General features: G+C 34.7%; 1 protein-coding gene across 1 annotated transcript in view; it reads right to left on the reverse strand.

Annotated features, from left to right (window-relative positions):
- Window positions 1-4,065: 4,065 nt before the first annotated feature.
- The window catches only part of BTR1L (binding to TOMV RNA 1L (long form)), a 148,861-nt gene continuing 138,713 nt past the window's right edge, over window positions 4,066-14,213 (reverse strand). The window contains exon 8 of the mRNA XM_089412288.1: window positions 4,066-4,645. Coding sequence (XP_089268414.1) covers window positions 4,558-4,645 — 88 coding nt within the window. The 3' untranslated portion in view covers window positions 4,066-4,557. The remainder of the gene's footprint in view (window positions 4,646-14,213) is intronic.

Below are 14,213 nucleotides of genomic sequence, written 5' to 3' on the forward strand. Positions count from 1 at the left end.
AGATAGTTTTTACAATAGCAGGATTAGAATTCTGGCTCTAATACCAAATGTTATATGTAAATTGAACGTGCAATAAATATATAAGTATTTATATAAAATGAATAATCACTGATGGATGTTTTTTAACAATGCATGGCCCCCGCTTAAATATAGCCTAGGGTGCCTTTTCATGTACAATCATGGCCGAAAGTCATGACTCTTTATTTAATTATTATTTATTTATAACAGTGTGCTATGTTTTATTTTAGCAATAAAACTACATTACACTGATGGACTTTTGTTTTGTTGTTGGTCTAGTTTTTTGTGTCGCAAACCAATGATGAACGACCATCTTTGAACCATGTAATTTTGAGGATCATCAATGAAATTTTAAACTTAAAAAAGAAGTTAATGTATGACACAAATGCACTCCCTTCTAAATACTAGTATGCAAGCCAATGCCTATTTGGTTAATTTTCTTTAGCTTGTATTTGGAGGAGGATGCATGGGGCTTCATTAATTTCCTGTTGCCATAAAATCATTGTATCTAAAAATGTACGTCACCTATCTATGTGGTTGAACCATCCCTTAATTATGGGCATTATGGTTGATGAATCATCAAAGATCTCTTTTATTCCAAACATGGTTTTGAATTAGTCCACATGTATCAAAGAGTTGTTGCCATAAAATCATTGTATCTAAAAATGTATGTCACCTATCTATGTGGTTGAACCATCCCTTAATTCTGGGCATTATGGTTAATGAATCATCAAAGATCTCTTTTATTTCAAACATGGTTTTGAAGAAGTCGACATGTATCAAAGAGTCCTAGGTGGAGTTCCATGGCATATTCAACCAAAGCACTTACGCCATATCAAGCTACCTATTCCAATTCATTTTTCAATGTAACAATTTCTACGTTATTCACTTCCTTCGTATCATTTTATTTTTCAATGTAACAATTTCTACATTATTCACTTCTATCTTTCATATCATTTTAAGGACTTGCAACTTATTTTCTTCAGTAGGGATATAATTGTGGTGATAGTGGCTATTGGAACCATTTTCCCCACATCAAACCATCACGGTCGTATTAGTATTAATTGTGATCTATAATTTTGTGTTCCTCTTTTCTATCACTACCTAACAACACGCCTTCTCTTTTTGTGAAATCTGAAAAGCTTAAAAACTACCAACTGGTCACCTTCATAATGATGAATTGCTTCAACATGTTGTTGACAACTACGATTATCCCACTTGAGAATATATAATTTTCATGTTGTTCATAATCCGTGGCAACACTTTCTTGGAGAATTTTCCTAGTACTAAGCCTTGGTTTTGGTTAGTCCTTGGGCAACAAAGTTGTGTGTTTTCTGCAATAATGGCGGGTAGAAAATACAACCCTAATGGTTGTGTCTAGGGCACAAATAAATACTTTGGATTTAACAAGATCCCTTGATTATATCTACTATTATGCTATGCAAATTCGTTAGTGGGGCCCTCTTAGTTACAATCTTGTTAAAACACAAATTGTCATATCCCTTGTTGCGGAATTTATTTTACATTACAAGACTCCTAATCCCATTACAAGTTGAATCATCTATACATTATTTAGAAACTTGCTATCCTCACAAATATAAAACTAGCACAACCATATAGATTAAATCATTGGTAAACAACAATAGGTATCAATACATAATAAGCATCAAAACACACTTCATAATATGTCTCGTGTTCATAAAATTAAAAAAATCACAAGAACTAAATTATAATTTTAATTCATGTCATTATTATTATCATTATATATATATATATAAGTCAAACATTTCTAAATTTTAAAAAATGTGGAACAAGATTCTTAACTATGGAGATTTACGCCTACTTTACTACGGATATTCTTAATTTGTAAATAGACTTTGTTTCAATACCATGACTTATCAATACCACGTGCTCAAAATACCATAACTCACTTCATAAGACACTCACATGACATTTCATAACTCACTTCATATGACATTTTGTTTCAATTAATTAACAGGGAATAACTATTTTGTAGATAAATCTGAAGCTTTGATTTGTGTATGCTACTATGAATATTCTAGAATATTCCATGGAAATTAACTCCCTTCCATCCACATAATAATTATTGACAATTAAATTAATTTCTAGAAGCTATTTTCTAAATTAAACAAGCAGAGACAAAATTAATACACCGTATGTTTACATAAACAGTTTGAAACGTATAAATTTCTCTTCATTTATAAAATGCAATATGTTCACAATTAATATTGATATTAATTAGATTTCTGATTTGGTTTCAGTTTGAAATGTATAATTTTCCTCTCATTTATAAAATGCAATATGTTCGCAATTAATATTGATAATAATTAGATTTCTGATTTGGTTTTTCATACATAATTTGTGTTTTTGATGTTGATTAGATTTCTGAGTTGGTTTTATACATATTTATGTATAGAATGCTATAGACACATCTAAGGCAAGGCTAAAGTGTTGCACCGTGAAAAGAAAATAGATGTCCTTATATGTCTAATAAAATAAAATGGCTCGTGTTGGTTGGTCACGCTCATGGGATGGAGCTCCACTGTATAGATGCATGAATTTTTAAATTATATATGCATAATCAAGGTACTTGCAAGGACAAATGGTAAAATTCAACATAGGGATGACGATTAGTGATCGTTGATAGTAAATGAACCCGAGAGTCAAGCCTATTCGGGAGGTCTGTTTGCAATGCTATCCCTTCTACTACAAGGTGGCAAAGTCCAATGCAAGACAATGGCATGTGTCTCTACAACAATTTCGTCTCTCATGCATGTTCTTCAAACATTTACAATAAATCTTCAATTGGCAAGGTCTAGATGTGAAAGATCGAGTGCCAAAGAAAGACGCTGCTCTTGTTACCGCCGCCTAAACTTTCCTCTTCCATAAACTTTTTTATGCCCACGATTAAAATGTCAGATCTAAGGCTTCATAAAACCAACATGTACTCAGAAGTGTTACAATACAAAGAACTAAACAAAAAAATTATTCTCAGACTAAACAAATTAAAGTTATTTTCTAGCAAAAAGACCATATCTCATTAACGAGAACTGCTTTCTTGCTCGTTTCTTCGATCTGAAACACACTTTTTAAGGTATCGGAAATTAAAAGTTGATACTGATACTTCAGATGGAGAAGAAAATGCATAGGATCCCATCATCCAATGCGTTTACGCACTGACAATCCAAAATAGTAGTGCTAAAATTGACCTTTACATTGTTGCTACAAAGGGCCGGCTGCTTCAAAATTCAAATATTGAATGCACTCTTTACTACCAGTAAAATTATGATGCAGGAATGCCAACTTCTTCACTCTTTTCATTCCCAGTACAATTATGATGTCATGGCTTTAAATAATGCTTGCTCTAAAAGCTAAAGCGAGGGCTTTGCTTCTAAAAGGTATTCACTTCTAGAGTTATAATATCAGGATCTAGGATTTCAAATTTGTGTTGGGATTTCCATGCCACTCGTTAAATGATACAAGGTTGCATTATTTTTCTAGCCAGTATGTGTTACGCTGTAGACTTCGCGTAATATTGCAACTAAAACTTTGTGTGTCATTCTAAGAGAACTACATATTAATTGGCTTCTATTCATGTTCATAGCTACCCTTCCAACAGAAGAACATTGGGTAATCCCTGGGCCTGCCAACAATAACATTTCATAACCCCTACAAAGCATCTAACATTTCAGAACCTCCTACGAACTATTAAGCGTCCTATATCTACTAACAATTTTTTCAAGGAAAAAGAATCTGTTGTTAACCTGCCCACAGTAACTTTTATTTATTTCCAACATGGTAATGTATGTGCATATCGATCATCCTATGACAATAATTGGTTTAACATAAGATTGAAATCTGAGAACCTTGATTCTTCTGTAACGAGGATCAGCTTTCAACATTATTTAGAATTGCATCAAATGGTACCGGTAGCTATCTCCACTTTGCAAATACAATTTTTCAGACATCATCTAAAAAATGTATAAGAAAATTTAAAAACTACAACTTTAGGAATACTCACAAGAATGCTCGACTGTCAACTATTCAGTGACATTTTACTATTTCAATTCAACCCTGAAAGTGCAGTATCATAATTGGGTCAAAGCAAGTTCTGAATTACAGTTGAAAAATGATATTTCTGTTAAACTGAAGTGAGTGTTGCCTGTTTTATATTCCTTAACTGGCACTTTTAAAGCCTGCATCCATTCTTTTCATATTCAAATCAGTACATCTCAGAGTGTCTATCTGAACAATCAACAAATCCCGAACTACATTAGAAAGTAGAATAATCCTTTGGCTCTTTTCTGAAGAGCTTAAAATCAACACACTGTAGAAAACTGCAATGCTGAAAATAGAGCGATTGGCCAAAATTTTGTTCTTGGTCGTGTAATAAAAAATACACTTCTGATCCATTTCCCTTTTTCTTATAAAAGATTTAAGTACAGATGAAAAAATGTCGCCTGAATAACACACCCACGCAATGTGCCCTGCCTTGTACAACAGTCAACCTAAAACGTCTCATCTTTCCAAATCAGAAGAGAGTCTCTGTTCCAACATATGCCGAGCATGCTGGACAGCATCAATTGGACCTGATATTGTCACCTCCCTGAAATGACATAATAATTTACATAAGTGCTCAACATAGATGGAGGAAACAAAAAAAGATATTTCATTACACTCATTCCAGCATTAGAAAAGTGGTTCTTCAGCTCATGAAAGTTTTAGAATCATTTCTTTTAACAAATAGGTGTTCCAGTGTGGAGATCTGTTGGAGAATGTTTGTATTTGCGAGTTGGAGACCAAATCCAAGGTGGAGAGGCATTCCATTCTGTAATTGAATCTCTGGTTACCAACGCATTTTGTTTCTGGTTGTACATGCAGCTGGAGTTTGAATACAGCCACACCAAGATGTGCAATTGGTTGGAGCATGAACGGCTGGACACACTAGTTTTCATTTACTACAACCTTCACATACTCATGAAACATTTGTGACTAAAGGATATCGATCCAACTGTATTGGATGATACTAATCCAAAACCTAATTGGGTCATAAAGAATAAAATCTGTTGATAATTTAAGACGACTTTACACCAACACCAAAGACCTCTCTGGCACACTAGTCTTTGTGCAGTTTCCACATGAGTTAGTTGGACTAGCAGCAACTAGAACTACAACACCTCACTCTTCGAGGATATATGCTAGGTGTCTTTATAAGTCCAGAGTTGACAAGTCTCATGTATCAACCTACTTTTAGTTTTCAGACATGTGATTAACTGCCACTTCAAATTTTATACTATCATATTCCATGAGATGAATTGACGGATCATGTACTATTTTATAGACTAAAGGATTAAATATGTCAGTATTATATTTTTCTGCAAAAAATTACATATATTTTTAGGATTTTTCTATTCGCAGTATTAGGGCCCAGTGCTGCCACGTACTCCCAAATCGAAAATTGCCATGTTTTTGCTGAGTCCAACAGCTTTGTGAACATAAAAAAATAAAAATAAAAAAAAATGTTCGAAGGGTTGCTGTGACTTGATTTAGCTTATTGTAAATTTAAAATTTAACTTTACTATATAACATTTGGAGTCTATGATTCCACAAACAAGCAAAATTTTATACACATTTAAATAGAAAGCAAGAAGTCCTGTATCTACTATGACTTGTAAAAGCACTCAATGCACCCTCAAAGATTCAGAATGCTGAAGTTTTTAATATAGAGAAAATCCTACTAGAAAATATCATCAAAGCCAAGCTGAGTGGGTTAGCTTGAGTTGACGAATGCTGTCAATTACAAGCAAGAAGTCAAAAGCTCAAGTCCCCGCGATGGCTGCCTCTGGGATGTTATGGGCCTCACTTGACATCCCCATCAAATTACACTGGAAAAAACTGCAACGAACCAGTTTACCCTGGGTACCATCCTCGGAATGAGAGGAAGTGCCTGGTGGGTTTCCCAGGGATGTGAATTTCACTTTCCCAAAATACAAAAGCATAAAACATAAAAAATAAAAATAAAAATAAAAATAAAAAATCATCGAAGGCTCCAGATTGACTAAACCATTTAAAATTGTAATAAATGATTGCCAGAGGATGAAACCATGGAGATTTTAGGTTACATTTGGAATGCCTAATGTTTCAAAAATCATGACCATGAGAGGAAATCAGCCAGCAATAACATATGTCTCAAGAAGTTATCAACAGTAAGAGACAATCAATTCAAGGGGTGTGGAAAACTACGCTCAGAATCAATCATGCACAAGAGTTGGAGACGCAAACATTAGCCAAGGTCCCAAGGGAACTCGATGGTGGCTAGTGAGCAGCAGCAACTAGAAACAACCTGAGGATCATGGACTTTGTGGCATGCACAAATGAGGAGGTTTCCCAACTTCAACATCCATGTGTGCATTCATCTAGGAAAGAAAAAAACAGAAATGATCTACTCCCCCATTACAGTCAGCCAGGGCCACTACTTTTTCAACACAGCTAATTACCCAGGTCCACTGTATTCTCAGGACAGATCAAAACCATGTCTAATTAACAAATTAAACTAGACATAGCTCTGGGAAATCCTTTTCAGATAGGTACAAAAAAAAAAAACAAATCTTCTCCATTTCAAAGATCTTACTGAAACAAATGGGTAACAATCTCTAGAAAAAAAAATCTGCTAACAGAAATATTAGAAAGCAAAACCTTCACCTGATTACAACCCAGGAAACAGCAATGGAAATGGATATGCCCTTAAAAGAAAAAGAAGGAAGTCACTTCAAAGGATTATGTCAACAACAAGTGGAGGCTGCTTCTTGTTATCTGGGACAGATGATGGAATATTAAGTTTATGTCCCCCCTGGCACACAGTAGAAAAGATGATACAATGACTTTCATTTACCATCTTAAAAACCTGGGATCAAAATGGTGGAAGCAATGAGATCCACGAACCTCAGCCCTTAATAAAGAGTATACCTAGAGCAACAAGATAAAAGGGAAATCTTTTACTGGCACATTATAAGATAATGCTTCTGAATTCCTGAAACCCTGCAAGCGTTATCTCAAAATGTGAACATGGGAGTTGTTGTGGTGCACCATTTCAAGCATTCGTGAGGAATCAAGCCCAAACCTATGTTGCACGAAACTTCAAAGAACCCGGTGTTTCGGGCTGTACCCGTACCCGAAACTCCGAAACTTGGCCAAAACTCGACCATCATGTAATCATCTATTACAGTTAATATAGACTTGCTTTTCCTTTTAAATTGTCATCTATGGGTCTTATTCCCTTTTTTCTTGCAAGATAATGTGTTATTTACTTATTTATTTATATATATATATATGACATTTCAGCTGACGTTTCGGCCAACGTTTCCATTTTTGGGAGGTGATGTTTCTAAACGTACCCATTTCAGAAACTCCAAAACGTTTCGGCATTTCGTGCAACTTAGGCCCAAACCTAAACCCTTGGAATTTATTCGCACTTGAATGAAAGAATAAGACTTCAAGTGAAAGGATGGCACCCAAAAATGTGGTGCATTCATGTAGAAAACCAAAAATACTATCACTATGTCACATGTAACCACAAGATTTACAAAAAGTTTTGAAAATGGTACAGAATAGAAAGTTTTATCTTGGAATTAATTTGGAATGTTTCAAACTTTCAAAAGAGGGACATGAGGTTGAAATTATCAAGGGAAAGACAATGCTATCCAGCAAAACAGGACTCCACTCGAGCTCAACAAGTTTTCCTAACTCAATTTGCTTGTCTGTTGGGGCAAACGAGTTGACATATGTTGTCAAACTTAACAAGTTTCGGGTCAAACTCAGTGAGATCAACCATATTCCCAACGTTTGACTGAAACTCAGGAATTTTCCTAAAATTTGGAAAGGTTATACCGCTGACTTAGCAGAGGAGCAGTATATAAGAGAGATCATTATTTTTTCACAATTCTTTGTCATTTTGTATGCTATTTTGGGCTGTGAATAAGGGTCTTCAGCAGTTAATGGATTTGGAAAGCGTTTGGAGACCAAAAATTGTGTTATTTAGAGTCTAGAGTCTATACAGAGATGAGATGATTTTATTAATGTCTAACAAATGACCACAAACTCCATGAATGGGATTTGTTATCCCCCAAAGGGTAACTACATTAGAGGCACCCCTACAAGAGTATTATGTTGCTGATTGCATGACCATTCTTGCTCAGCCTCTCCAGACTGACAGTTTTCTCAGTTTCTCTTTCAGACAGATAATTGTGCTTGCTCAGCCTCTCCAGACTGACAGTTTTCTCAGTTTCTCCTTCAGACAGATCATTGTGCTTGCGCAGCTATGGTATATTAGATGGTCCACCCTCACCTCCTAGACTGTTTGATGCACTTATGGACGATAGAGTTTGGTTTCAGCAATGCTCTATTTAATGTTTCATGCATTGGTTTTCTTACTTGTATGTGGTGGTATAGTTTATGGGTCATGCCATGAAAGTATTAAACACTAAATGAGATTTGATAACACTTCATAACCTTACGGTTTTTTTATTTGTCTCATCATATCACGGGGGGCATGGTTTTCCTTTAAAAGTGGCATTGTTTCTTGGGTCAGTTTGTACCACTGGTAAACTGATCCAGGTAGTGTCTTGCACATCCCAACCATACTTATCACTTTCCGCCCCCTTTCTTGTTTGATTTATCAAAGATCACCAAAAAGGTCCAAATGAAGAAAAAGTACATTAAAATCAAAAAGCCTAAGAGGTGGAGAGCCAATAAAGTTAAGAGCTCAAAAAAATGTAAAGCTTGAGTGAATGCCACCTCGTTATGAGGTCATTGCCTCTAATCCCGTGCATGTCTATGGATATCTAAAGAAAAAGGAACTTGTTCAATGAACTGAACAATTAAAGAAACAAGCAAAACAAGAGCTGTGTTACGGGATCCTCTGGTTCTTGATGTTAGATCTGCATTACAGATCCAGATACAGATACGACTAAAACTGCATAGGATTCACTATGTAAATGGATCCTTCAAACTCGGAAATGGATCCCGTGCTACTAAAACAGATCCTGTGTCAACTAGCCCTCACAAACCGAATCCCAAGTAAATAACATTAGAGTTTTTGTTATATATATCAAATAAATCAATAAAGAAAAATAAAATTTAACATTATTTGCCACCGGTTTGAAACCCTAAAGAGCAAATATTATATTTAAACTTTTAGTTAGAGTTCTTATTATTAATCTATAAGCTGCAAATGCAAGTAGAAAAGGTCTAAGACATTAAAACTTCAATTTTTGATAAGGCTAGCGAGCAAAAATTGAGACAATAGATAGATAATAGTATATGTTATATACTTAGTAGACAATATGTAGATAATAGTATATGGTAATTACTTATTTTTCAATTTTCTTTCTGTACAAAGGATGGTCATAGCATTAATAATTTAATTAGATCAATCCCATCCAACTCTAGGTGAAGACTCCTCTTAGAACAATATGATACATAGACTAGAGCATGTTCTCCAACAATGTACGATACTCATTTACCATCGTATCTAGCTAGGAAGATGACAGATTGATCATGATTTTAGGGCAGATTTCAAGGGAGATGACGAGTTGATCATGATGTAGAGTTGAAATATTCAGATGATGGGGATGTAGACCCATTTCTAGATATGAGTTACCCCTACTCTACATCATATCAATAGAGTGATCATTGATGTGCCGCTCAATTTTGTATTTACAGTTAACATTTTGTACAAGACATGATGCATCATGATTTCAGTCTTCAAATTTATAAATTATCTAATGAAACCAATTCTAATTTTCCGATTCATGAATGGTTTTGATTTTTAAACTTTGGATATGTTTTCTAAAATTGAAAAAATATTATTGTATTTTTTGTACGTGGCATTTCCCCCTCAATTCAACAATTCCCTTCTTTTAGAACTACACTACCTCCATGAGCAATGCAATTTCCTTATCGTTCCCCAATCCCCACATAGTGTGAGTCAATTTGGTCAACGATCTCCAAATTATCAGATTTATTGCTTGTAATATTGCCTTCTTGGGTCCTTAGAATTTGTTTGACTCAAATGCATTACAATCAAAGCATTGTCTAGGATGCATGTGTGCTATTCCCTTTTGCAGATTGGTGCCCAAAGTTCCAACTAACAGATTGTTTATTGTCTCCTTACCAATTTCAATTCTAGAGATTGCAATGTAGAACATTGTCAACCCTTTCCAACTTCTTCACATGACCTCTGGACATCTGCTCCAATTTCATATTGTAGGGACTCCTAGCAAATTCCAATTTTGAAAGACGAAGCAGTCAACCATGCAACGATTACCAACCTCTAATCCTTTCCATCAAACTCCCAAGAAAGTTGAGAGGATTATAGGCTAGAGTAGACCCAATTTGTTGATGCGGAGCTTCCTAATAAATCACAATTTGCCCCAACTCACCATCAAAAACCACCCTTATCCCACCTAAATAGGAATTTATGATTGCATGATATTAATGTTGGGTGCAGTGTTGCGGGGGAGCGCCCCCCCCCCCCCCCCCCCAACCGATCCCGCTCCCAATCCGTGCTCTGGGCGGGAGCGAGTCGGGAGCGCGCTCCCTAAAACAAAAACGCTCCTTGCCTTTTCGGGAGCGTTTTGCCTTTTTTGCAAAAAAAAATTTGCAGTGATGTTCCAAATGCAATTTGTTTTCAAAGAAACAAATAAGTTTTGAGTGGGGCAGCTTAATGATCAAGTCTATGGCCCTAGTATTGATATGCGATTCATGGTAATGTTAAATTCTTAAAGTAAAAGTGACATTCTCCTTAATCTTCATTTTCATCCTTTTACTTAAATTTTTAACATTACCATGAAATGACTCAGGATGTTTGAGAGTGGTTCCGACCTCATTGGATTTCATATGGAGAAAGTAGAATTTTAGATTTCATTCAAAATCCAGCAGACTTATCAGTTTTTCAGGATTTCAGGATTGCAATGTTTCCATTGAATTTTGTCATGTATTAGAGTATGGAACTCGTATTTAATCAAGAGCATCAATCCCTCTATGTACCTTGATGTTAGTGACATTGGTTGTCGAACTCCTCTATCATGACCCTCCTAAAAATGTACGCATCACTCAAACAAAATCTTGACTTGATGCTATGTTTTTTCTATCTTATGTTAATGCTTAGAGGGTGATATTAATGACAAAGATCCTTATACAGATACAGAGGTAATGAAAAAGATACCTCTAGATATTAATGCTTAGAGGGTGATATTAATGACAAAGATCCAAATTTTCCAACAAGACTAAAAAATTAGACATTTCTCGTGGTGGCAAGAGGCCCAAACATAAGAAATAGATAATAGATTTACTTGTCTTTTCTAGTTTCTAGTAGTTTTTATAGCTATTGACTCTTTCATATTTATTATGATATTTTTTAAACAATATATGATCTTATGTTAATGCTTAGAGGGTGATATTAATGACAAAGATCCTTATACAGATACAGAGGTAATGAAAAAGATACCTCTAGATATTAATGCTTAGAGGGTGATATTAATGACAAAGATCCAAATTTTCCAACAAGACTAAAAAACTAGACATTTCTCGTGGTGGCAAGAGGCCCAAACATAAGAAATAGATAATAGATTTACTTGTCTTTTCTAGTTTCTAGTAGTTTTTATAGCTATTGACTCTTTCATATTTATTATGATATTTTTTAAACAATATATGACAATTTAAGTTTGAAGTTGGCAATTATAACTCATTAGTAATGAAATATGAATATGATGCTTCATGAAAGTTGAAAGTTGTTTCCTATGTTGCATGGGTTCCCGCACCTGGGGGTGGGGTTCTCGAACCGTCCCGGGTTCCCGCACCTAAGTACCGGATTCGGGTACGGGTTCTTCCCAAAAGAACCGGGTTCTTCAAAAAAAAAATTGGGTTCTTTTCCTTTAATGGGTTTCTTGGGTTCTTTGGGTTCTTCAGGTTGGGTTCTTTGGGTTCTTTGGGTTGGGTTCTTTGGGTTCTTCGAGTTCTTTGGGTTCTTCATAAAAAAAAACTATATTAAAAAAACTATATTTTGAAAATACATACTAGGATACGGCATGCATGAATGACATGTTTATGCTACTTATAGCTTTATAACTTATTTCAAAAATTCAAACATAAAATAAGAATTTAAATGTAACATTGTAAGAATTTACATGTAACATTGTAAGATACTAAGATGTCTAATGCCAAAGCAGCGAGTCCAACATTTACTTAAGTAAATGCTCGACTCAACTATTTTGGTGAAACTTGGGACAGATTTTGTCACACACAACTGACTGAGATACACTAGCCAAGTTTCCTACAAACTCAGGAGTACGCCCAAAAATCCTAAAGTATTCTGAGTTCTCAAAGACTCAACATTTTAAACTTTATTTTATTGGGCTGCCTTGTGTGTTTGGTGGGACAGCAGTGAAATATATGCTGCCAGCAGCCATAATTTATACTTTAATGTAGCCACAAGCCTGAAAAAAAACCACAGAATTTATATGTAATGATTCAAAATATATATAGTATAAAAAACGCTCTCGATCTGGAAGCTTCTAAAAATTGTGTCCCCCACTCTGGCTCCCACTTCCAAGCAGCCTTGGTTCTTATACCTATTAGTTCTTTTTTAATAAAAAGGGATGCAATAATATTGGAGGTCAAATAACTTGTATTTTCCAGTTTTTTGGTCTTTGAGGAAGCCATTGTTCCTTAGGCTTTAGCTATTTAGTATTTTAAAATTTCCTAGTTCATGTTTGAAGATGCCTTAAGGCAAATTTTGAATGTAGTATGACAATGGACATATATCATGATTCATGATTCTTATTAATATGTAAACAATGAACAGTTTTTTGGTGATAAATTTTGAAATTTCAATGTCAATGTTGAATGTTCAATGATGTGCATGTTTAAATGATTAAAGTTTTCTTGTTTAAAGTTGAAAAAATATACAAATTCAAATTTCATATATATTATTAATTATAATTTATAATTTATAAAATATAATTATTAAAATTTAATATTATTATATTACCCGACGAACCCACGCACCCTATTTCCAAAAATGTCGTCCCCATCCCCGAACCCACGTTTCCTGGCAACATAGGTTGTTTCATTTCATTTTAAAATATTTCATTTCATGTTAGATATTATTTGTTGTAATGGTTACACTTAGCTTACAAGTACAACTTTGGTGATCAATGATGATAAACGTTATATATTGAATTTTGAAAGCTTGAAACTTTAAGATTGATGAATCATGACACTCAATATGTTGTATGTTACTATGTTACTAACTTGTGGCCATGGTTGATGAAGATTATAACTTCTAGATGATTGTTGTTATATGGTTCAATCTATGCTTTTTTATGTTTTTTATATCTAATTCATCATTCTACATGTTTTTGTTGACATATATGTATCAAAATATAAAAATATAAAATATATATATATATATAAAACATTCCGGGAATCGCTCCCAAACCGGGAGCTTCTAAAAATGTCACTCCCGCACCCGTTTTCGCTCCCGCTCCCAAGTAACACTGGTTGTGTGATATGTGCTCACTCACCCACAACAAGTGAAGATCTAGACTTATGGCATGTGATTTGACTCGTTGGTTGCATGCCATGTATACTGAGATTTCACCATTAATTACATACTAATTCAAAATAATGGGTGGCCCAATGCCCTAAGGGTAGAACATCGTTACCCCTTTCCACTGTCATTGCATAACATTAGAACATCCACTTTGACTTAGAATTGTATGGACTCTTAATTACATAATATGATCAATTTTCACCATTAATTACACAATAATTCAAACTAATGGGTGGCTTAATGCCCCAAAAGTAGAACATTGTCAACCCTTCCCAGCTTTGTTGTGTGGCCAATGTTCATCCACTCTCTCTTCAAATTGTAAGCACTCTTAGTAATTTCCAATTTTGAAAGTAGTAGAAGTCACCAATGCAAAAATTACCAACCTTTGTTTCCAAAACCACATTGGTCTTTTGTTCTAACTCTCACGAATGTCGTAGAGAGGATTCTAGGCCAGATTAGCCTCAATTCATTGGTGTACAGCTTCCTAATGAATCACAATTTTCCCGAATTCAATGTCAACGCTCACCATTATCCCACCTAAATAAGAATTTATGGTTGCATG

The sequence above is a fragment of the Pinus tabuliformis genome, chromosome 3_1 (genome assembly GCF_031772625.1).
Source record: "Pinus tabuliformis cultivar Carrire ecotype Pingquan chromosome 3_1, CPIR1, whole genome shotgun sequence".
In the NCBI taxonomy this organism is placed as follows: Eukaryota; Viridiplantae; Streptophyta; class Pinopsida; order Pinales; family Pinaceae; genus Pinus; species Pinus tabuliformis.